At 43.7% G+C, this 25,650-nt stretch overlaps 1 protein-coding gene across 1 annotated transcript in view; it reads left to right on the top strand.

The window, feature by feature from the left end:
* The window catches only part of tmprss15 (transmembrane serine protease 15), a 41,284-nt gene extending 20,303 nt beyond the window's left edge, over window positions 1-20,981 (top strand). The window contains exons 10-27 of the mRNA XM_039618201.1: window positions 5,586-5,735; window positions 5,830-5,935; window positions 9,338-9,482; window positions 9,565-9,706; window positions 10,327-10,416; window positions 10,541-10,666; window positions 10,778-10,918; window positions 10,996-11,106; window positions 11,425-11,548; window positions 11,777-11,872; window positions 13,858-13,907; window positions 13,987-14,061; window positions 14,147-14,291; window positions 14,386-14,567; window positions 14,645-14,737; window positions 18,375-18,514; window positions 20,349-20,403; window positions 20,498-20,981. Of these exons, the coding sequence (XP_039474135.1) occupies window positions 5,586-5,735; window positions 5,830-5,935; window positions 9,338-9,482; window positions 9,565-9,706; window positions 10,327-10,416; window positions 10,541-10,666; window positions 10,778-10,918; window positions 10,996-11,106; window positions 11,425-11,548; window positions 11,777-11,872; window positions 13,858-13,907; window positions 13,987-14,061; window positions 14,147-14,291; window positions 14,386-14,567; window positions 14,645-14,737; window positions 18,375-18,514; window positions 20,349-20,403; window positions 20,498-20,631 (2,105 nt within the window). The 3' untranslated portion in view covers window positions 20,632-20,981. The remainder of the gene's footprint in view (window positions 1-5,585; window positions 5,736-5,829; window positions 5,936-9,337; window positions 9,483-9,564; window positions 9,707-10,326; window positions 10,417-10,540; window positions 10,667-10,777; window positions 10,919-10,995; window positions 11,107-11,424; window positions 11,549-11,776; window positions 11,873-13,857; window positions 13,908-13,986; window positions 14,062-14,146; window positions 14,292-14,385; window positions 14,568-14,644; window positions 14,738-18,374; window positions 18,515-20,348; window positions 20,404-20,497) is intronic.
* The last annotated feature ends 4,669 nt before the right edge of the window (window positions 20,982-25,650 follow it).

Below are 25,650 nucleotides of genomic sequence, written 5' to 3'. Positions count from 1 at the left end.
CGGCAGACCCCGCCATGCAGCCACCAGGAGCCGGTACATACCTGAGCTCCCAGCCCCAGACACCAAGAACCACCAATGCACCGACGCCTGAGGGCATCAGCCACCGGCAGGGAGTGTGGTGAGGGGAGATAGGCCGCCATACTTTCGAGGGCCTGAGATGTCCCCAGGGAGGTGGAGTTTAAGATCCGACCTGACATATAGACACAGACAAACAGGCACACACAGACACAAACATGCATTCCCAACCTCATGCACACATATACAAATACTCAGCACTCACCCAACGTAAAGACAGACACCAATGGACATTGTACACACAATCATACTCCCCAAACGTACTCTATAACCGGGGTCCAGGTACTCTAGCCCCCAGAGGAGGAAATTGCACCTAGACCCAGGAGATGTTACCCTTTTCCCAGGGGGGGAGACAAGACCGCATACAAAACCCCATACCTCGTTCCTCCTGCTCATGTGTAGTGTTGCTGCATGCTGCTCTAAAGTGCATCTAAAACATGGGAGGGCATGGTGCTTCCTGCCAGAGAGCAGCAGGTGTCAGCACGGCCCCTCCCGAGAACCCTCAATGTCCAGAGGTGAGGTTGAACACACAGACCGTCCTCTGGACGCCGTATAACGTGCCCACCCCCAAGGCCCTATATGTATATGTTGTGGAATAAAATTAAGGCACAGGTGGCCAGAAGGGGACGGGGGGGTGCCTCCCCTGCACCCTAGTGACGCACCTTCACCCCAAGGCCCTGCATGTGTTGGTGATTGTGGTGGAGCGGGAAGAGGGAGGCAGTCGGAGATGGGGAGGGAAGGAAGGGAAGGGCAAGCAGCCCCTCCCTGGGGCCAGCTCCCCCACTGACCCCAGTAGGTACCCCTGCCCTCTGGAACCCACCAAGGCAAGGGAGCCCAGGCCCATCCAGACTGGGGCCCACGGCAGCAGCATCGCAAAGCCCCACAGGACCCAGGGCTGACCCCACCGCAGAGGAAACTGCACCCACCCCATCATTCAGGCTACAGAAGACAATAGACACCATGGTTAAGTCCATTCCCATCCTCTCCTATGTCTCTCCCCCACCTGCAGAGTGAACTCCTGCAAGGATGAAACAACCTCCCTGCCAGTTGAAGAGCCCCCAAATTTGGCCGATGCACCAGAGGCCCCCTGCGCCAGGGCTGAGCCCCTGTGCACCCACCCGCCCACAACCTCGACGACACACCAACGAGGACCGAAACCCCCAAGGCCCAGCCAGAGCCCCAGCACGGAGGCGGAGCACCCCCAGGACCCAAGCCCTCACGCCCCCACCCAGGGGCAGCCAGGGTACCAGGCCAGTAACCTACGTCTGCCAGCACAGACCCTCCCACAGCCTGCTACACGCAGCCATGAGCCACCATCTAAGAGCCACCAGAGCCTCTAACTAGGTCATGACCACAACCCCTGGGTTGAGCCTTCCAGGGACAACGTCCCTAGGGACTCTCCAAACGCCCTAAGCCCATCCCTACCTCCACATCAACCACAATATCGAAGGCGGGACCAAACTACAACCCCCCACCCCCGCTAGGTGATGGAGCCGATCAAAGGAGCCCAGAGGGATTGATCTAATGTGCTGGCAGAGGCTGTATCAAGACTAATGTGATCTATTAGATGGTTTTTATATTGGTTAGAGTTAAGATTATTTTTTATTTTTCCAGTTCATGAGGACTGTTTTCTTGGCAAAAAAGTAAAAACCATGTGGACTGCCCAGCAAACACGCTAAAGGGGAAGTTGGAATTTTACATTTCAGACACTTTGATAAGTCTTCACATATCTCGCGCCAAAACTTCTGAACTGGTGGACAGAACCAAAGAGCGTGGATGTAATTGTCCGGTGTATTGTCTTGACAGTGTGAGCAGTTGTTGGAAGACATAAAGCCCATCTGGAACATCCGATGACCTGTATAGTGCACCCTATCTAGTATTTTGTATTGCATTAATTGCAGACTGGGAATTTTAACCAATTGAAAGGTTTTTATGCATACCTGAGACCGGAAGTTTTGGTCTAAGCTGATCGATAAATCTGTTTCCCATTTAGCAATAGGAAGGGACATTGATTAACCCTTGTATGGTGTTCGGGTCTGTGAGACCCATGCCATTTAGAGGCCGTTGCCCCTTTAGGCAGTATATACCATCAAAACCTGCAAAATATGGTATAAGGATATGTACACTTGATTAGAACTGATTTTATTTTTTTTATAACATTTTATTGACAAAAAACGAGAAGCACATTAATTCATAAATGTGATCGAACAAAGGTAAAAGGAAAAAATTAACCATGTTTGCTGTTCACATGGCTCGTAATTGGGATAAAGTAAACATCTGTTGAGTAATTTAACATAAAATTGTTTGATAGTGTTAATTGGAAAGCCAAAACTCTAGCGGGTCCACCAGACCCATGAACACTGGCTGAGTAACAAAAATACGAACACCATACAAGGGTTAATCTGTTTTAGAGTGTGTTATGTATGTTTTAGACAATAATTTGGGGATTTAAGAGTAAGAAATTGTACCACACTTGATGGCGTTTGTAATTCAACTTGACCGGGTTTAAATTTCTTTTTTAAAGTCTGTTCCTTCTAATATATGTTTCAATTATTTAATTCCTTTACAACTTCAATCTGAAAAATTAATCATATTTTTGTTTTGTAATATGTCAGGGTTGTTCCAGATAGGTGTACGTTTGCATGGGATTATATTGATGCTTTTAAAGCATTCATGTCCTTTGATGTTTGAGCTGATTAATGGTAAGTCTGAAATCTCTAGATTATTGAATAGTGCCTGTTCTACATTTAGCCAAAGCTCGGTACCCCCAGATACTGGAAACTGTCCACTCTCTCCACTGGCGTGCCACTGATGATCAGGGGAATGGCCTTCGCTATCTTACGATGCTGTGATTGCAGCCATTCCACAACTCTCTGTCAATGGTACTCATGGCCACTGATCAGTGGTCTTTGATCAGTGTGCTTTGATCAGTGGTTGTTGATCAATGGTCATGAGAATTTGCATACTTATGATGAAAGAACTGACCTCCCAGCCCATTGTTCCTTCAGTGGTGCTAGTTTCTGTCATTATGCAAATGTACTGTTGGTTAAACCTGCAGTCAGCTGAGACTGAAGAAGTCACTTGGATGAGTGACGAAACGTTTCTCTCACTGAAAACACTACGTCCAGATGAACAGAATCAACCTTTGGGTCTGTCACTGATTGGGGTCTGTCTGTGAGGAAGTTGAGGATCCACTGACACAGTTATGAGCTGAGTCCTAGATACTTCAACTTGGTGAAAAGTTTAGAGGGAATTATTGTGTTGAATGCTGAACTGTAGTCCACGAACAGCATCCTAACATAATCCCCTCTGCCAGTGTCCAGGTGACTCAGGGATGTGTGGAGCAGGTGAGGTATGGCATCGTCTGTGGAACGATTAGTCCGGTATGTAAACTGAAGTGGGTCAATGGTGGCAGGAAGTGAAGAGGTGATATGATCTCTCATCAGTCTTTCAAAACACTTCATTACTATTGGAGTCAGTGGTACTGGGCGGTAATCATTGTGGCAAGCAAGCTGTTGTTTCTTCGGGACAGGGACAGTGATGGACTCTTTGAAGCAAGTGGGAACCACTGCTTGGTCCAGGGAGAGGTTGAAGATCTCCGTAAACACTGGTGCTAGCTGGGCAGCGCAGGCTCTCAGGACCGGACCAGCGATTGCATCTGTTCGCCCTGGTGAAAGCTTTCCTCACGACATGCTCTGTGATGATGAAAGCGTTGTCTTCACTGGTGCACTCCGTGCACGCACAGCCATTTGTTGTTTTAATTGCTGCAGTGTCAAAGCAAGCATAAAATGTGTTCAGCTCATCAGCCAGTGAAGCCATTCATCACAGAAGAAGCTGGTTGTTTATAGTCCGTTATTGTCCGCAGTCCCTAGAGTCACACTGTTGTAGCTGGGACTCTAGTTTTTCTCCGTAGCTCCACTTTGCCTTTCTGACCACACTGTGCATGTTTTAAGATGCAGCTTTGTATTGGTCCATATTACCGAAGACGAGTGCTTCATTGTTGGCAGCGGTGTGCGATCTCAGAGTGACACGGATGTTTTTATCCACCCACGGCTTCTGGTTGGGAAACGTTCGGATGATAGTTCTTTCTACTGTGTCATCAGCCAGTTTCCCAATAAATCCCACCACAGCTTCTGTAAACATGTTGATGTCATCAGAACTGCGCTGAACATGTCCCATTCTGCATCATCCAGTGCATCCTGCAGCGCGGTCACTGAGTGGTCCATCCAGCGTGCGACCTCCCTCCGGATTGGTGCTTGCTGCTTTAGCCTTTGTTTGTAAACAGGCATAAGGAAGATGGCGGCATGGTCCAGTTTTCCAAATGCCAGCAGAGGCTGTGCTTTGTTCAAAGTAAATCAGCAGTATAGTGTAATACAAATCAGTCTAATAAATCTAATAATTTCACCTTTTCTAAATCAGGAGCATAATGCAACCTAGAACTATATAATGATTTCACAATCTTTAATCAGAGGTATAATGTGGCCTTTAGCAATATAATGATTCTACAATTCTTTAATTAGAGGTATAACGTAGCATAAGACAGTGTAATAATCCCACACTGTCCCTGAAGCCAGATAACACACACCAATTAGTTAAACTGCAGGAATGTCTTAAAGACATAAAGACCTGGATGGCCGCTAACTTTCTGCTCCTTAATTCAGATCAAACTGAGGTTATTGTACTTGGCCCTGAAAATCTTAGAAATATGGTATCTAACCAGATTCTTACTCTGGATGGCATTACCTTGGCCTCCAGTAACACTGTGAGGAACCTTGGAGTCGTTTTTGACCAGGACATGTTCTTCAATGCACATATTAAACAAATATGTAGGAAAGTCTCTAAATTAGGAAAAATCCTAATTATAGAGAATGATGCTGAAAAACTAGTTTATGCATTTATTACTTGTAGGCAGGACTACTGTAATTCATTATTATCAGGATGTCCTAAAAAGTCCCTGTAACACAGATACAGTAACATTCACACTATCACAATCAGTGTAACACTCAGTGTAACAGACACACCCTAACACAGGAATGGTGAGTTCTTTGTAAAACAGACATTAAAACAAGCTCTTTCATTCACTAATAAAGAGTTGTGTTGTTTTCAGGGTCGATGACGGACTTTCAGTTCAGGTTACCTTCCCTCAGTTTGAAACTGAAGAAAACAGCGACACTCTGAGGCTTTATGAAGGTGTGGGACCAAACAAAGTCCTCACAGGTGAATCCCACAGTCAGTCTAAACAGACCTCACCTGCTATCCTTAACTCAATGACTCATCTCCTGTTTTAATGATTGGCAGCTCAGTTCTCAGGCTCCACCTCTCCTGGAAATGTGTGGCTGCTGACCAACCAATCAACTGTGGAGTTCACCTCTGATGATATCAACAATCTGTCAGGGTTTATAGCCACGTACAGTGCCGCCAACACTTCCACACTGTCCAGTAAGATGTGATAAACAGACCATTACATGTTCTCTGAGTGTTCCCTTTACCTGATGTGTTTTTGTGTCTAGACGAGGACAAGCTCACCTGCACCTTCGAGCAGGGCATGTGTTTCTGGAGGCAGCAGCAAGATGATAACGGGGACTGGTTTCGAATCAGAGGCCCCACTTTCCCGAGTTTAACTGGCCCGAGTGTCGACCACACGCTTGGTAACAGCTCAGGTGAATTTCACGTGGAGATCATTACTACTGAATCATCAGTCAGTATGATTTAAAGATTGATTCCAATTAATCAGTTTGTATTGAATGCCATCAGGTTTCTACATTGTCACTTCTAAGAGTCCTGGCCAATGGGAGAAGAGCTTCAGGCTCGACAGCCTCCCTCTGACTCCATCCATGCAGCCCATGTGTCTGAGCTTCTGGTAACAAAATATCATTGTTAAATTACACCAAACTACCATATGAAGCCAATCTTCCCATACTTCTCTGTGCATGCACAGGGGTGTGGGAGTGGCTGTAGCTCAGGAGGTAGAGCAGGTCATCTACTGATCAGAAGGTTGATGGTTCGATCCCTGGCTCCCCCTAGTCTGCATGCCAAATGTCTGTCAGCAACCTTGGGTAACCGATGAATTCATAGGAGAGGATGCATGCATTCATACTCCGATGAATGTGTGTAAATGTAGTTAGTAAGCACTTAAAAGCATAGAATGTGTGATGTTGGAAAACCAGGAGTGACCATTGGGAGGCCAGTCAGAGAAACCTGATACAATAATGCCAGCTGAAAGTACAGAAATGCAAGATTTAGGGTTGTAAAAGACCGTTGATGACACTGATTTTTAAATCAGTTTTGTCAGTGGTGAACTCAGTAATCTACTACTACTACTGCCCGTCACCCCTCTCAAGGTATGGGCCGCCAAAGGTAGATCTCCAGACATTTCTGTCCTGCGCCATTCCTTCTAGTTGGGTCCAGGTGTTCAGTAAGCTGCTGTACCTGTTTTCTTAACCATGTTCACAGTTTTGAAGAGAAATCTCACCACAGTTTAGGATTTAGGTATTGGGCACTCATGTGATATCATCTATTTATGAACGACCAATACAGAATCAGCCTGCAAGGGTGACAGTTGTTTAAAAGAGAACAAGTGATTCAAACGAGTCTGCTAGTTAAAGTCTGCAAATTCCAAACTTCAGAGAGAAAAATGCAGACTTTAAATGTATCATCTAACTCCAGCAAACATGACACAGCTTGCAAAGGCAACCTGTTGAGTAGAAAGAGACCTTTTACACCACAGAAGCTCAATAAAGCTTCATGTTGAAAAGCTAAAAAAGCGAAGATGAACTGTAGAAAAAAAAAGTAAGGATGCAATGATACTAATTTTTTCAAACCAATACGATACTGATAATTGGATCTGAGTACTTGCTGATACCGAGTACAAAAGCCGATACTTCCACCACACACACACACAAAAAATCAATGAATTGGAAGACAGGCTTTATTTTATTCTCTACCAATAAAAAATAAAATATTAATAAAAATGACTACAAAATAAAATTTCAAGTAAAAAATAAGCACTTCTGTTTAATCATTGCGGAGTATCCACATTGTGCATAGCCAATCTGAAAGCTTGAGTCTCACACAGTTAACTACACAGTCACAGATACACACAGTTGTATAGAGTCATAATTCACACACAGTCACACAATTACAGTCACACACAGTCAAAGGTAAACACACAGGCACACACTCACCTGGGATCGAGTAGCGTGGCGATGCTATAGAGTGGGTTTTCCTCCACATCAGTGAGCCGCGTCCTGACAGCTGCAGCCAAGGTTCCCTTCATTGCTTTGATCCCATGGTCCTCATCAGTCTCCCTTGTTAGAAATCTGTGGAGCACAGTGACTGCTGGAATGACGTCTGCGGCCATGGCATCTGAAGAGCTGACTTTTCGAGTTAACTCCTCGAATAGACCCAGAACAGACATCACCTTCTCCAGCAGTGTCCACGGGTTAGCCATGAGAGTATCAGGGAGTCCATATTCAGACACAAATATTCCCAGAGCCTGTTTCTGCTCAGTCAATGACTGTATCATATAAAAGGTGCTGTTCCAACCGATCTGAACATCTTGCTGGAGCTGCTTTGCAGGCTGGTTGATCTGTAATTGAATGTCCTCAAGACGAGAGCTGGCCAGAGCAGAATCTTTAAAATATCCAACTATTTTGCGGCCAACTGCCACCGCATCAGCAACACTCCTCTGTGACAGAAGGCTCATGAAAAACAGGCTGGAGAGTGTGAGCAGAACAAGGTAGGCTGGGCAGCTCACCATCACTCATGGCCTTTATCATATTTCTTGCGGTGTCCCGGAGCACTACGTGGACGGATGTCTTTGGTATATCCCAGGTCTGGGGCATGCTATTGAAAAGCAGCTGCGATGGTTTGGCTGGTGTGTGAGCCCCTGAATGACTTTGCATGTAGTGTGACTTGATGACGAACAAACTCCTCATCAATCCACTGCACCATTAAACTGAGGAGTGACAATGGGCACACACTGCTTGTCCAAATGTCTGTAGTGAAACTTAAGGCTGAAACCTCCTGCATGGGGTTATACACGTGTTTTTTTACCTCTTCAAAATGTTTTGGCATCATTATGTCCGTGATGTATAGGTATAGGTGGCTGAGAATCTAATATCGCAGCTCGAGTATGCTGAGAAGACAGCGAAATCCTACGTTTTCCACGACTGACAGTGGCTGGTCATCCAGAGCGATAAAATGAGTCAGAGCCTCTGTTGACATTTTTCGATGCTTTTCTAAAACCTGAGTTAAAGTTGGCTGTTCTGGTCTTGCGTTAGTCTTAGCAAACTCGGTGTACTCCACCGCATGATGTGTCCTCAGATGTTTTATTAAATTGCTTGTATTGAACGATGTACTCCCCTGGTCACCTTACCAGTACACAGTTTGCACTCGGCCTTACTTCTGTCATCTTCACATATTATGAAGTAAGTCCAAACTGCTGACATTTTGTTTAGCGTAGCTACACCAGCCTCCACTTTGTTTTTTTATCTGGAGCCACCAGTCTCACTCACCAGTCCAATCTAAAAAATTACAACAGAAATGACAAGCCACCCTCTGATTCATGAAATAAGTTGGTGAATAGAGACACACATTTTACGGTATCGGCCCCAATACCGATACCAGTATCTCTAAAAAAAAGAGATGTTGCTCGTTCCTCCAGTCAGTTTGGTGTAGTACAGCAGTTTGCAGAGGCAGCAGTGAGTTTATGCATGCTGAAACTCTTTAAATAGAGCGCTCCTTGATTGCTAATAAGAGGGTATCAGGTGAGTGGGTTCAGCTGAGTGGGCTGGCATTGTCATGGTCCTTGGATCACTTTGTATTCCCATTCCGTTCCCTCAGTCTTGTCTCGGTGTTTTTGGCTTCTGTCTCTGGTCAAGTTTGTGTCTCTAAGTCTGGGTCACTGTGTTCATTACTTCCTGTCTTATTTTGATAGTCTCTTGTCCAGTGTGCATTGTGTTCGGCTTTCCTTCCCCTGTCTCATTAGTCTGATTTAGTTCACCTGTGCTTTGTTTTCCCCAGCTGGGTTCTATCTTCCTAATTGCCTTGTGTGTATTTAAATCAGATCAAAGGTTTGTAGAGTGATCCTCACAGTTCTCCTTAACATTTTTATGTATTTTTACATCTCCAAGTGTTCCACCTGTCCAAGCAATCTGTTAATTTAGTGGCAGCCTTATATAGTATTTTAACCTGCTATGAATTAAACTGCACAGTCAGTTTACAGATGTGATCTGATTATGATGCATAACTCTGTGGGCAGGTACCACATGTTTGGACAGGATGTCCACCAGCTCAGACTCTGGCTGCTGATGGAATCTGATGTTACCGTGTTCCAGAAAGATGGTGACTATGGCGACACCTGGAACTATGGCCAGGTGACCCTTAACCTGACATCAGAGGCTATGGTCAGTGACATCACACAGGAAGTCCACAAATCAGTCAGGTGATCAATAAGTGATTCATTGGCATGACCTCTGACCTCTGAAGGTGGTGTTTGAAGCTCTGAAGAAAGGAGGGATGTTGAATGACATTGCTCTGGATGACATCACACTGACCTCTGATGCCTGTGGACCCGCCCCCCCTGAACCCACCAACGTACCACCTCCAACAACCACACCCCCCATACCAGGTGAGAAAAAAATCCCCCCCTCCCCATAGCAAGTATCTTAGATTAGATTAGATTAGATTAGATTAGCAGAACATCGACAGAAGTTGCATATTACAGAGTTAGAATATCAAAAAAAAGGGAATGAGAGAGTGCGAACATTGGCATAGAAATATAGCATATATACACATACACACATATATAAATACAGAATATATAATAGGAATAAATCAGAATACTAGTGAAATATACTCATTGATGAGATGTAGACAGCCAAAGTTTGTTGCACATTTCAACTATTGTATTGTCTATTGCACAGTGAAAAAAACACTACAGCTTAGTTGTCCCCCCCCCCCTTTATGCATGTTTAGAGCTCTCATAGCCCAGGGAAATAAGTTGTTTGTCACCTCTCGCATTTAATCGCCAATGATGTGAGGGCGATGGGTCTGTAGTTGCTGAGGTGGTGTCTTGGAGATGAGGATGACCTGTTTTAAGGCACGTTGGATCATGCCTTGTGTCAGAGAAAGGTTAAATTTTGTCTGATAATTTGATGATGTCAGTATTTGTCCTTTGTACCAGTCAATGACACACTTGTGATGCTGATACTCTTTAACTCTGCTACCTCTGTTCTCTGATTGGTCCAGCTGACTGTGGAGGCCCGTTTGACCTCTGGGAGCCAAACTCTACGTTCAACACACCAAACTACCCAGAATCCTATGGGAATGGGGCAGAGTGTGAGTAAACCTGTCTGCTTTCAGCCTACTGGTATTTACACATGATCACTGGTTTCACTTGAGAATGTGTGATGTTTTTACCTGACAGCAGGTTGTAATTACTCATAATGCTGTTCTGTTGCAGGTCTGTGGACTCTGCATGCTTTGGAAGGTCACAATATTCAGCTCCACTTCCTGGACTTTGATATTGAAGCATCCAGTGATATGGTGGAAGTGCGGGATGGGGCGGGGTCTAACTCCACCTTACTGGGTGAGGTTGTGTTTTACCCACAATCCTCTGCAGCTTTATCCTCACCAGAAGACGTCCAAGTGAATTTTACGGTGACCCAAGTGATAACTTCTCTCTTTTTGTCTTTCCCAGCTGTCCTCACAGGAAATGGCCCCACCCATGACTTGTTCTCAACAGCCAATCAAGTTACAGTGTGGTTCTATACAGACAGTTCAGTTTCTGGGAAAGGATTCAGAGCCAACTTCACCTCTGGGGTCAACCTGGGGTCACCAGGTGAGCTCATCACACGTGAAGAGACACAGTAAAGATGTACTGATTGATTACTGACAGGTCATGTGACGTGTGAACAGCTCCGTGTGCTGATGGTCAGTTCCAGTGTCAGACAGGAAGTTGCATCCATGGTAACAATCAGTGTGATGGTGTGGTCGACTGTCCCGACGGCTCTGATGAAGCCAAATGTGGTAAATCACTCATAATCAATACTGATAATAAATACACAGTATCAGGTCATATTGATTTCATGCTGCCTCCAAAGTGTGTGAATCAAAACAGAATCTAATAATCTGTAAATATTTTATATAATTTAATGTCAGTAGGAGTTTTTTGTGTTTGTGGATTGGTGTTGGAGGGTGTTGGTGGATGAGATCATCGACTCAGAACAGATGTCCACTGAAGACAGTGACAAGGAAGTTCTCTAACATCTTCTTAAATTAGTCACGTGACCTCAGTTTGTCCACAGCACCTGTTCTGCTTCAGGTTTTAAGAAATTTGTGTATCAGTTATGTTGCAGGTAAATGGTTCCAGTCGGCTCCAGGTTCAAATTGTCTCCTCTCTGTTCACGGTGTGCACTGACACCTGGAATTCTCAACTGTCTAACTTCACCTGTCAGTACCTTGGATACAGGTAACTACTTCTCTCTGGATGCTTGAGGACTTTAGTCAAACTGTTTGAGTGTTAAACACAGTTTGACTTTTAAATACAGAAATCCTGGAAACTTCGAAGAACAGCTAATTTTTTCTTACATCTGTCTGACAGGTGAGCCTGATTGTTCCAGCTGGACTGAAGGTTCCAACAGAAACAGGAAATGTTGAAGAGACGCGTAGACTCAGATCTGGTATTTGTTCCCTGCAGGTCCGGGGAGGCCTCGTTCCTGCAGGCTCGGCCACAAGACTCGCCATTTGCTCTCATCACAATCAGCAGTGATGGGACACTGAAAACCAACATCAGGTACCAGAACCAAACCAGAACTAGAACCAGAAACAATAATAATAATAATAATACATTTTATTTGAGGGTGCCTTTCAGAAACCCAAGGTCACCTTACAAAAGAAAAAATAAAAGGGGCAATAGTTATTAAAATACATAAGTTAAAATTGCAAAACAAAGCTTGACAACAGATAAACAGATAGTTATGCTGCAATAGACGTAGGCTGCCGGGGATTCCCATGATGCATTGAGTTTTTCCCTTCCAGTCACCTTTCTCACTCACTATGTGCTAATAGACCTCTCTGCATCGAATCATATCTGTTATTAATCTCTGTCTCTCTTCCACAGCATGTCTTTCATCCTGTTTTCCTTCTTTCACCCCAACCGGTCGCAGCAGATGGCCGCCCCTCCCTGAGGGAAGGAGTTTTTCCTTCCCACTGTCGCCAAAGTGCTTGCTCATAGGGGGTCATATGATTGTTGGGTTTTTCTCTGTATTTATTATTGTGCTATCTACTGTACAATATAAAGCGCCTTGAGGCGACTTTTGTTGTGATTTGGCGCTATATAAATAAAATTGAATTGAATTGAATAAAATCAGCACTAAAGCAAATAAGCCAGTTTGAACAGATCTGTTTTGAACTGTAAATATGGAAGAGAGTCTATATTTCTTATGGCTGGAGGAAGAGAGTTCCAGAGCTGAGGAGCAGAGTGACAGAAGGCTCTGTTCCACATAGTGGTAAGACAAGCAGAAGGAACAACAAGATGAATGGCAGATGAGGATCTGAGAGGGGAGGAAACAGTGGTCATATGGAGCAGATCACACAGATAGGAAGGAGCAGATTTATGGATACACTTGTACGTGAGAAGTAAGATTTTAAAGTTAATCCTGGCTTTTATGGGCAACCAGCGAAGCTGCTGAAGAACTGGGGTAATATGAGCTCTTGACGGAGTACAAGTTATGACCTGAGCTGCGGAGTTTTGAAGAAGTTGGAGTTTATGGAGGGACTTATTGGGGAGACCAAATAAGAGGGAACTGCAGTAATCAGTCCGGGAAGTAATAAGACTATGGACAAAGATGGCAGCAGCATGGGGAGGAAGGAAGGGGCGGAGTCGGTTAATATTACATACATGGAAGTATGCAGGGTTACGTAATTAACGTGAGACTGGAATGAGAGAGTATTATCAAGTATGACACCCAAACTCTTTACCTGAGGAGAGGGAAGGGTAGGAGAATTTTCAATGTTAATGGAGAAACTGTGAGATTTGGTTAAGATAGAGGCTGTACCAACGAGTAAAACTTCTGTTTTATTACTGTTAAGTTTGAGAAAACTGGAGGAGAACCAGGATCTAATCTCGATAAGACAGTTTGAGAGGGAGGTAGGTGGGAGGGATGAATTGGGTTTAGAAGAAATGTAGAGCTGGGTGTCATCAGCATAACAATGAAAACTGATATTATATTTTTGGAATATATGACTAGGAGGGAGCATGTAGATAATTAATAAAAGAGACCCTAATACTGAACCCTGGGGCACACCAGCAGAAACAGGATAGAGACATGAAGAGTGTGATTTAAGTTGGATAAACTGAGTGCGGTCTGAGAGATATGAGGTGAACCAGGTTTGACTAATGCCAATGGATGCTAACCAGTTCAGAAGGATATTGTGGGAAATGGTATCAAACGCCACACTTAGATTGGGGAAAAATGAGGATGGATAGGAGACCAGAATCAGCTGCCATCAGAAGGTGATAGGTAATCGTTAACAAAGCAGTGTCTGTGCTATGATTGGGGCGGAAACCAGACTGAAATTGTTCATAGAGATTATGGTCATTGAGATGTAAGTGAAGCTGGGGGGGCGACAACTTTTTCAAGAAGCAGATATGATATGATATGATGTACAGGGACTCTGCTCCTTTTCCCTAACCTCTGACCTCACAAAACACGGTCTTGGGTCAGGTCTTCTTCATGACCTTCTTTGTGGATGTTAATGCTTGTTGTGTTGTTACAGTGAAACTTGCCACAGAGAGGAAGTGATGTCACTGGCCTGTAATAACCAGCGTGAGTACTCTCAGAAACGCAGACGTGTTTCAGGCTCAGTGAATGTATTTTTATGTATGAAATGAAACATGTGTTTCAGCATGTGGAGTCCGTCAGGTCACAAATGTCTCAAGGGAGGCAGACCAATCAGAACACGGGACACCTGGTGATGAAGGTGAGAGCATGAATGACCTGAACCCAGATGATCCTGATCCTGTTTCAGCCTGACTGTAGTCACATTTTCTTGTGCTAACCGTCAGGTGCTGGCCGAGTGGTGGGCGGGGTTAATGCTGAGGAGGGTGCATGGCCATGGATAGTGTCTCTTCTTTGGAGGGGACATCATGCCTGCGGAGCATCAGTGATTGGCAGTGACTGGCTGCTGACTGCGGCTCACTGCGTTTATGGGTGAGAGGGTCATAGCTGCAGCCTGCAGGGGGCGCTAACAAGTGTTAATGTTGATGTTGGACATGAAGACATAGGTACACGTCTGTCTCTGCAGGAAGAACGTTGACCTCCAATCATGGTCGGCGGTTCTCGGTCTTCACGCTCAGAATGATCAAACCTCAGAGGCTGTTCAGACCAGACAAGTCGATCGCATCGTCTTCAACGAGCAGTACAACAGACGGACCAAACAGGCCGACATCGCCATGATGCATCTGCAGCAGCCAATCAACTTCACCCGTCAGTAACGGCACGGAAACACAGGTATGGGTGGAGGCAGGCTGCAGGGCGCTGATAAATGTGTGTGTGTGTTTCAGAGTGGGTCCAGCCGGTGTGTTTACCACCTGAAGGTCAGAATTTCACAGCAGGAAGAAAATGTTTCATCGCTGGCTGGGGACGAGACACTGACGGTAACCTAGCACCATGCTGCAAAACCTTTGACCTCCACAGTCTCGTCCTGTACAGGTCCACCTGTTCTCTATCATAAAGTTCATTACCAATGAACTTCTTCATAACACCTGTACGAAGGGAGGATGCTTTTATAACTTGCGTGTTTAAGTGAAATTAAGGCTTATTATTATGATTACCTTTTTGGTTGGCGCTGTCACTTGATGTTCGCTCTCTCTGCGGTAGAGTATCACTTCCTGTTCGTGTTCCAACCAGTGGCATGTCTAGAAAATTTTTGTTGGGGGGGCCAGGTAGGGGCACAGATTTGGAGAAGGGTGGCAGATGTAATTGGCAGATAATGTTAAAAAAAAAATCTACCAACCGTTAACCATAATTCAATAACCCTATAAACCTAATAACCGAATGCGCTTTTAACTCTTATTAGAATGAGATTTTAACCACTACAGTGCAAAGTTTTTAGATACTCCGTTGCTAAAGTACAAGAGATGTTCTCAGAACAGGAGCCTTGAGAACCAGAACTGCACATCCCTGCATTAAACATGGCACAGCCATTTCATGGGCTGATTTACACTCTATTCATAACATGGAGCTGGCAGATAGGATAAGTAATGAGAGAAATTAGCTAGACCGCACAGTTTAGTGTAAGTGCTGCCTTATGGTAAACTTTGGTAATATTGATGTATAAAGAACAACACTGGCTGATGATGAAATATAGTCAGCTGGCATGGTGACACTGCCAGTATTAACCTCCAACCAAATATGCAGCTCCATACAGCAATGTTACGACTTGGATTATATCTTATAACTCATAACTCTTATGCTAGCTCCCCCCAGTAGCCTACTGTCTGAAATTTTCGACGGTTGCAATAATTCTTGAAGTGTTATTTTTTCCTTGGTATTCTAATTTCACGAAGTTTACTAAACTCAACAAACTTAATATTACTTACCGGGACATTTATTCTCTCCTCATTTTCTTTTGCCGAAAAATTTTTGTCCTGCGGTGCTGTCTTTCGTGCTTGGCTCTCCTTCCTTTGCTAACATGATGCTCATAGTGCAGAAGCCGATGCTGGATTCACTTACACTCGGATATCTGAGCTTCACTGTGAAAACATAATCGTACATTTGATATTTGATTGAATTTTATTGTTTTAGCTTCGGGGTGGCACCTGGGGTGGTCAGTCTGGTTGGGGGGGGGGTGCCCCCCCAAGCCACCCCGCTGGACACGCCACTGGTTCCAACACACAGTGGTGTTTTTGTGTAGCTTATCTGTGTAGCAATTTAATTAAAAACTTACAGATAAATTGTTATTTCATAGCATAATCTTCACGTGCTTCATCTGAAGCACACTCTCTGTGTACTCACTCCCCAATTTATAGCCAAAGTATTCACTCACTGTGTCTCTACTGTTTTGCTAGCTTAGCTTAGCTTGTAGCTGACTCGTTAGCACCATGGCTACTTTACCTATCCCTCCTGCACTTTCCTGCTCATTGTGTCAGATGTTTAGTTACTCCTCGGCCTCCTTTAGCAGTAATGATACCTGTAACAAATGTAGCATATTTGCAGCTCTGGAGGCCAGGATTACTGAATTGGAGACTCGGCTTCGCACCCTTGATACACCCGTAGCTAGCCAGGCCCCTATAGGGCTTTGGAGTTGACGTCATGCCGCAATGCATTGTGGGAGCGCGCCGCCATCTTAGAGGGCCACGAATCAAAACAAACACACTGTGTTGGAAGCAGGACTGCCAGAACCATGCTTAAAATCACCGCAAAAGACAAAGGGCTGTATTGTGACTGATTGCGCCCAGACGCCAAGAGACGGTACTTGGAAAAAATAGCGTGCATCGGTAATGTGGACCCGTATGAAATAAGCCAGTGGAGTGAAAACCCAGACGACCTACCGCTGTTGTCCTATCCTGATACCTTCTCGTACCTTGTCTGTGGAATTAGCGCATACACGGCGAATCAGTTTAGGAATTATAAATCCCTGGAGGCGCACATCTAATTCACAAATGGCTGGGTGCAAGATTTGTCCATTTTTAAGCCTCCACGCTGCGAGTACGTTGACCATATGACCAAGATACAGCCAAAGGTTGCACATAACATTGACTTCTCCTCAGCAGCTGCCCCAAAAACTGCTCTAGATGAAAACATAAACACACCATCTGCAGTGAAAGGCAAAAGGAGCCGTCCGCAAAAAAGGCAAATTCCACTTGCTACTCTGGAGGAGTTGTCACCGATAAGCTACTCCATAAACAGAACATAGTTCTGCTGCATCACACATTAGGATGTTTGTTCTAATTTTCTATGACCTCAGCGTATTGAAAATAAAACTAAAAGCCTATAAAGAGCAATATGAATTTCTTTAGAACTTACCGGAATTAAAATGTCGGGAGCACACCAATAAAAAATGATGGCAGAGAACTCGATATCAGCTCGTCTCACCGCTGCTATCCAAGCCTGACGTCTTCGTTTGGTAACATCAGATATATGAGATCCCTCATGTTGCTTCCAGGAGGGGAAACCTTAAAAAGAGAGCCCATTTTCCAGCTTATTCCCTTCCCTTGCGATCTAACATTGCAACCGACAACACAGCAATTACGAGCCATAGCTAATGTTTCCGTGTGCTTTTGCTCCTGTAGCCCTTTGTTTGGCCTACTAAGATGGCGGCTCAGCCAAAAATCGTGACCACACCCCCTCCCGTGACATCACGCTCCAAAGCCCTATAGCTGGTGTAACCGAAGGTAGCGTACAAACTCTGGTAATTGGTGATTCTGTTCTTAGACGTGAAGCTAGAGACACCAGCAACCATTGTCAATTGTCTTCCAGGGGCCAGAGCAGGTGACATTGAGGGAAATTTAAAACTGCTGGCTAAGGGTAAACGTAAATTCAGTAAAATTATAATTCTTATAATTCTTTGCCAAAACAATGTCGGACTCTGTAGTTGTCCCCTCCCCAATCAGATCAGGAGTGACATGTTTAGCCGCATGTTCTCCTTAAATTGCTGGCTGACTGAGTGGTGTCCAAAAACGATGTGGGCTTCGAGTTATGATACTGGATTGGGATGTATAATGCTTCCACATCAGCAGCACAAACTCTGCTTTACTCAGATTCATGTGTTTGTTAACAGTCCGAATGGCCCAGGGGAAGAAGCTGTTAGTGAGTCTGGAGGGACATGAGCTGATTGACCTGAGGCAGGTCAGAGGGCGGCGGGTCAAAAAGGTGGTGGGTGGAGTGAAAGGGGTCACCTGTGAACTAAATGTTATTATAGGAGATAAGGATTAGTCTTATAGTATAGTGAAAGCAGGTTGACACAGCAAAATGGTGCTAGCGTTAACACAAGCAACAGGAGCTGGAGGAGTTTAACCTGCAGCAGCTAAGATTGAAGCAATGGATGTTACTGACGAGCAGGTGATGTCATGCTCCCGTTCAGTCTGTGGATGCTGACTTATAACGAAGCTAGCAGCTGATAAGTTAGCACACTACCCTCTTGTACAAATATGTCCGCTTCCTGACGCAAAAAAACAAAACAAAATGGTGGAACTGTTGCACTTTACAAACCACTGGATGACATCACTGCAGTCATCTTTATTGTAGCGTTCATGTTAGCAGTCACTCTCACTTCCTATATCTCTCTGTCAGGTTCTCTCCCCAATGTTCTCCAGGAAGCCAAGATTCCACTGGTGGATCAGAATCTGTGTCAGCAGCAGTTACCGGAGTACACCATCACCTCCAGCATGCTCTGCGCCGGATACCCAGAGGGAGGGGTCGACTCCTGTCAGGTAACCTCTCACCTGGACTCCAGACATCCACCATAACACAGATGGGGTAATGCTAAAGTCTGGGCACCAAAAGATCAGAGCTTAAAGTCTTAGGCCTAAATCTTCAGCTTATTCAAAGCTAGGAAAGTGTTCTAGATCCTCTGACTCCAACAACAGCCTGAACATTCAACTGAATGTCACAGAGCAGGAGAAGTTGTAAAAACTTTAAAATGAGTTTTCATCACCTCAGTAAACAGATGGAGACAGACAAGGAAGGTGGAGGGCTGTTAGACAGGTGAGAAGAACCTCTGAGGTGAACCAGCTAAAAGAATGAAGTTTTTTCCCTCAGAGGTCCTGAACTAAACATCATCAATTTTCATCAATGATGGACTATGAACCTACCAGAACTCAGAGCCTTTATCAGGAAGAACCAACCGGAGCCCTCCAAACAGACCCTGAATGACTCTCAGCTCACTGAGTCACTCAAACTCATGCAAAAAAAACCTTCCTACAACATCAAAGAAATGTTTCATTATCCAGCTCATGCAGATGTTCACACACACTCTCACCCACACTATCCACCCGTATGGTGCTTACTCTGTGCTGGGCTGAGTTGGAAACCCTTAAACAACCACCCCATGTCATCAGGCTACTGTACACCGAAGAAGGACACCATTCATATCTGAACAACACACTCTGCATGTCACCTCCTCAGCTCTTCTTTAGACTGCATGGACAGATGAAGGTACATCTGCAGCGTCTGAACTCAACTGCAGTACTTTATGCAGAAGTGCCGCAGCATTCACTTCAGTTTATATAGTTCAGTCTTTGGAGGACCAGGAAACCTATGACCCCTGTTTCAATCCAGGGGGTCAATGTGGTTATGGTGGAGGACTATAAATACCTCAGAGCAAACATAGATAATAAACTGTACTGGGTTTAAAACACCACTGCACTATACAGGAAGGCCCAGAGTCTCTGAGGTCCTTCAACATCTGTCGGACAATGCTCAGGATTTTCTATGAGTCTGTTGTGGCCAGTGCTATCTTCTCTGCTGTTGCATGCTGGGGCAGCAAGTTGGGGGTCACCGATGCCAACAGGCTCAATAAACTGATCACAAACCCAGTAATGTTGTGGGGCTGGACTCCCTGAGGGTGGTGTCTAAGAGGCGGATGTTGTCCAAGATAAGGACAATGCTGGACCTCCCACCCACTCCATGAGATGCTGGGCACTCACAGGAGCACACTCAGTGGGAGACTGAGATTACCCATAATACACCACTGAATGACGCAGGAAATCATTCCTGCCTGTGGCTGTACAACTCCTCCATCTAATGCACAGCACACAGTGCAGTAGTTACAACATCACTATCTGCACACGCTCTACATTAAAATAACAACGTTTTACAGGTTAGAGTCAAATGTCAGTCACACAGTAGTATTCTGGATATTTATAATTGAGTTATTTGTATATATTAGAGCTCTTTCTTATATTTTGTAACTTTATAACATATTGTATTATATAATAATAATAATAATAATAATACATTTTATTTGAAAGCCCCTTTCAAAACACTCAAGGTCGCTGTACACAGTAGATATAATTAGTTCAGCCTGTTACTCTTATTGTCAAGAAGCAGACTGTAAAGACATCATTTCGTCAGGTATTAATAAAGTGTTCAGATTCTGATTCTTTTGCATGTCGTACTGATTAAAGGATGAACCTGTAACATGGATGTAACGCAGACATCAGGTGTGACTCTCAGACTGTGCTCTGAGTGCTGATGGGTCTGTAAGCTGCAGGTGAATAAAGTTTCTGTGTTTGTGTAAATAAAGTTTAAATGTGGTGTTTTCAGGGCGACTCTGGTGGTCCTCTGATGTGTCTGGATGATGGAAGCTGGACTCTGATTGGTTGGTGTCTCACATACAGACACACACACAGAATATAGATATAAGCCTCACATTAGGTCTGACGGAACGCTGCTCTCTGATTGGTTCCTCACAGGTGTGACCTCATTTGGTGCAGGCTGTGGACTTCCTCAGAAACCCGGAGTCTACGCTAGAGTCTCGGCCTTCACTTCCTGGATCGCTCAAACCCGACGTTCCTCCTCTTCATCACACTTTAAAGATCCACTGTGACCTTCCACGTGTTCCGATTATAAAAGAGTCACATGACACACTAACGGTGTCAGCTGACTAGATGGAAACACATTTCCAAAGAGAAATCAATCAAGTTTGATTGTTTCAAATAAAAATCTGATTAATCAAGTCTATGAAATAAAGATTTTATTCTAAAACTTTCATTATGGTGTAATATCAAAATCTGTCAGCAGGTGGCAGCAGAACACAGTGACCAAAAAGATGCCTTCAGCTCTTTATGTTTATCAGTAACAACAAGAACAGAAATGTGTTGAATGTAGAGAAAATATCAAACCTGTGATTCTAAAATCTCTTCTCTTTTTGTATCAGTCTAAACAAAATAAATGAAATTCAACAAACTGAGTCCTGGTGATGAATGACAATGCATGCTTAGAGCGGAGCCACTCAGTATCTGTCCTGTATTTTGTTGTATTTCTTAGTTTAATAAATTAATCTCCTCTTACATAGAAGCACCCTTTATACACCACAGGAGGTGACTCTGTGGATCTTATTGTGAGGAGAAGCTGATGATTACCACAGACACCTGAACACAGCAGAGAGGAGGCGGATCATTTATGTTTCCTTCCTGCTCCTGTGCCAGCGTCCTCCTCTGTTACTCCGACCCTCTGCACCTCCTCCTGCCTGTTTAAATCAACAGGCAGGATTTAAACACCTTTCTTAGCTTAGCTTCACCCTCAGCTTTGGCTCGCAGGCTGCTCTGTGGCGGAGCACACCTGGACAGGTTGCCACCCTGACACAGGGCTAGCACACAGATAACCATTCACACCTGTGGGCAGTTTACCCTACACAGAGTGAGCGTGGGACCTTTTTGCTGTGAGGCACCACTCTAGGTCATATGGAGGAACAAATATCATTATATAAAGAATAATGATATGATTAAACATTATGAAGAGGGCGGGGCTAATGCCATTGATTTTGATGTTATGAATGGTGTGCTGAAATTGAAATGGTTAAGATCCTTCATTAAGAACAAACATTCCTTTTGGAACGTTATTCCCAATGTGGTTTTGGGTGGGTGGAGCAGACTTTTTGTTGCCCTGTGACTTTGACTGCAGCTCATTACCTGTTAAACTCTTAGCAGGTCCTTCTCTATTAGAAATGAATTTATAAACATAACTTTACTCCTCATAACTTTACTCCAATATGGAAAAGCAGGTATATCTGTCTGTGTAAGAAATCTGTGTACATGGATGAGTGGAGATCCAAAGGGATTTGGGCTGTAAGAGATATTAGGCCCCTTATGTCAAACTGAGTGTTAAAATGATTTATGACCTCAGGAAGTAATAAAGGAAGTAATAAAAATATGATATTCATTAAAAAAAATTATGATATTAATAAAATTATGATATTCATCAAATTATGGTAGTTCATAACTCATTAATTTTTTCCCAAAAAATAAATTATTTGACTATTAAAAATAACTATTTTTATCATCAATAGCATTCTTTAATTTTAAGCCATTAAAAAGCTTTTACTTTTTTTATGCTTAAAAATGCCATCTGGTGGTGGGTCATTGCGTGTGTGCGCGCGTGTGCCTGTGTCTGGGCCCGTGCTCCTGTGTGTGTGTGTGTGTGTGTGTGTGGAAATGTGTTAAACCAGAGTAAAAGTGCTTAGTTAAACTTGTGTTTTTGTAACGTTCAGCATGGCGAGACATACAGGTTGCATGCCTCATTGGAAAACTTTATTTCAATTTCAAAAAGTTGAATCTGTTCATCTGGACGTAGCGTTTTGTGTTTCTCCCACAAAACGCTACGAAACGTTTCGTCACTCATCCAAGTGACTTCTTCAGTCTCAGCTGACTGCAGGTTTCCCCAATCTTATAAACAGTACATTTGCATAATGACTGAAACCAGCCCACTGAAGGAACAATGGGCTGGGAGGTCAGTTCCTTAATCATAAGGAACTGACCTCATAATTTATTTCAATTTATATGCATTTGTTTAATCCGAACAAGGAGATTTAGAATCAAACTCCGATTCGCAAAAAACTCTCGTGATCCCCCCCCCCAAGCATAAGCGCACCGCGGCTCCCACCCAACCCTTAGGCAAACAAGCAGGAAACCTCCTGAAAAAAACCTCCGTATTGTTATCCAAATACACGCAACAAAAACCCCTAGAATAACTTGTTAGGGACCCCTCTATTCCCAAAACCTTATATTCCAAAACAGGGAATACTCCTGAAAAAAATACTTAGTCTTTTTTCTTCAAACCAGCCCTCTTACTAGCTCCGTCTCAAATTCAGCGCACAGCTTAAGTTCTCCGTCGCTCATACTCACACCGAACCGCAGCCAGTGCACAATTTTTTCCCCTTGTTACTCTCGATGTATCTGCTCCTTAATGATTCCGGCTCTTCGTTCGAAATTTGCGCCGGAGACCAACTCCACCTCTGAGGCGTGCCTAATTTCACCCTGCTGCCAAACATATAACAAGTGGGCAGCTCCCGTTGCACCCCGGTTAGCCAATCGGATACAGCTCCGATTTACCTTCTCAGCGATAGGTGCACTCTCTTGCTCTCGTTCAGGATAAACAATCTAACATTTTCAGCTTAAATTCTTGAAATATGGACAAATTTATTAAACCCCCCAAAATATGACTATCCAGAGTTGGGACCAGGAAGCAGAGTTGCAGTCTTACACCCCTCTCTGCAGCTTCTCTCCTCCTGCTACCCCCCCAAAAACCCATCTCCATTGAGACTGTGTCAGCTCCCAAAAAGACAAAAAACAAACTAAAAGCCAGCAATAAACAACTTAAACATAAAAAATCACAAAGAAAGAACAATACAGTATCCACATCTGAACCAAAGAGTAAAACAGTGAAATGTGGATTATTAAATATTAGGTCTCTCTCCTCCAAGTCTCTGTTAGTACATGACTTAATAATTGATCAACAAATCGATTTACTCTGCCTTACAGAAACCTGGTTGCAGCAGGATGATTATGTTAGTTTAAATGAATCAACACCCCGAGTCATTCTAACTACCAGAAACCTCAAGCACAGGCCGAGGGGGCGGTGTGGCAGCAATTTTTCACACCAGCCTATTAATCAACCAAAGACCCAGACAGACTTTTAATTCATTTGAAAGCCTGATGCTTAGCCTCGTCCACCCCAGCTGTAAAACTCAGAAACCAGTCTTACTTGTTATCATCTATCGTCCACCTGGGCCTTACACAGAGTTTCTCTCTGATTTCTCAGACTTTTATCTGATTTAGTGCTCAGCTCAGATAAAATAATTATTGTGGGTGATTTTAACATCCATGTAGATGCTAAAATGACAGCCTCAACATGGCATTTAATCTGTTATTAGACTCAATTGGCTTCTCTCAAAATGTAAAAGAACCCACCCACCACTTTAATCACACTCTAGATCTTGTTTTAACATATGGCATAGAAACTGAACATTTAACAGTGTTTCCTGAAAACCCTCTGCTGTCTGATCATTTCCTGATAACATTTACATTTACAATAATTGATTACACAGCAGTGGAGAGTAGACTTTATCACAGTAGATGTCTTTCTGAAAGTGCTGTAACTAAGTTTAAGAATATAATCCACCCACTGTTATCATCTTCAATGCCCTGTACCAACATAGAGCAGAGCAGCTATCTGAACGCTACTCCAACAGAGGTCGATCATCTTGTTAATAATTTTACCTCCTCACTACGTACGACTCTGGATACTGTAGCTCCTGTGAAAACTAAGGCCTCAAATCAGAAGTACCTGACTCCATGGTATAATTCTCAAACACCTAGCCCAGGGGTCTGCAACCTTTAACACCCAAAGAGCCACTTGGACCCGGTTTCCACGCAAAAGAAAACACTGGGAGCCACAAATACTTTTTGAAATCTAAAATGAAGATAACACTGTATATATTGTTTTTTGTGCTTTGTGTGAACAACTAAAGTAAGTAAGTAAAGTTTATTTATTAAACACTTTTCACAGACAGGCAGTCACAAAGCGCTGTACACAAATATTAAAATAAACAATACAATCAATAGACATTATACACAATGTAAAAGATCAAATGTAAATAATGTAAAGAATATAAAATACGTAGATCAACAAAAGGCTTGTTTGAACAGAAAAGTTTTTAACTGCTTTTTAAAAGAATCCACAGAGCAAAAAATCCATGAAGTGCTACGGAGAAAATTACATTTTATTTATGTAATTAACACATTTTGAACTCTTAAAGAAATATAACAAAAGGAAAGACACCCAGCTGAACTAAAATGATCCATGTAGCAAACAAAAACTGTTGTGAGCCGCCACCCTTTTAAAAAGTAATTGGAAAAAAAGCACTATGCCGCTAAAAAAAAATAGATATTTGCAAAATTCTGCCAGGACGCACCTGAGCGGCACCCGCAATCACGCCTCGCCGCCTTAATGTCTGCGCTATCTGTGCTGTTGTGTTGTTGGTGGTGTATGTCGGGCTGTGAGCTGCAAAGCTACAGCCGGCTGTATGCGTACAGTAACCGTGTGTGAAAAGTGGTCAATAAAGAGATACTGAAAAGCATGTTCATGCAAACATCGTCGGGTCTGCCGTGATTTGTTTACAATGAGACTTCTGGTCCCGAACTTCTGCTCACAGTGTCTGCAAATCGGGGCTTTCATCTTTACGCAGGACTGTAAGCTGTCATCTGTGAGGCGTGAGCGGTGTTTGTTTTTAACATAGTTCACGGTTGAGAACAGCTGCCGACATAATGTGGATCCGAAGATCCATAATTGGCCTACCTGGGGTTGAAAGTCTTGATAAATGCACGGGCGTTTCGGCGGGTACACCGGCTTCCGCGAGTGTGACGCTTATTTTGAGCGATGAAAAAAATAATAAGATATCATTTTATTTTTATATTTCAAAGTCACAACAATCTTCCAATTTAGAACTACAAGTTTAAAAAAAAAGAACTAAACACAAATAAAATGCACTTCAGCGAATTACTTCTAATTTATTTTCCCAAACCACGTGGAGCCGCAGTACAAGGACTAAAGAGCCGCATGCGGCTCC

Source organism: Oreochromis aureus, linkage group 10 (genome assembly GCF_013358895.1).
Source record: "Oreochromis aureus strain Israel breed Guangdong linkage group 10, ZZ_aureus, whole genome shotgun sequence".
Lineage (NCBI taxonomy): Eukaryota > Metazoa > Chordata > Actinopteri > Cichliformes > Cichlidae > Oreochromis > Oreochromis aureus.
This window is presented reverse-complemented; position numbering and strand designations above follow the sequence as displayed.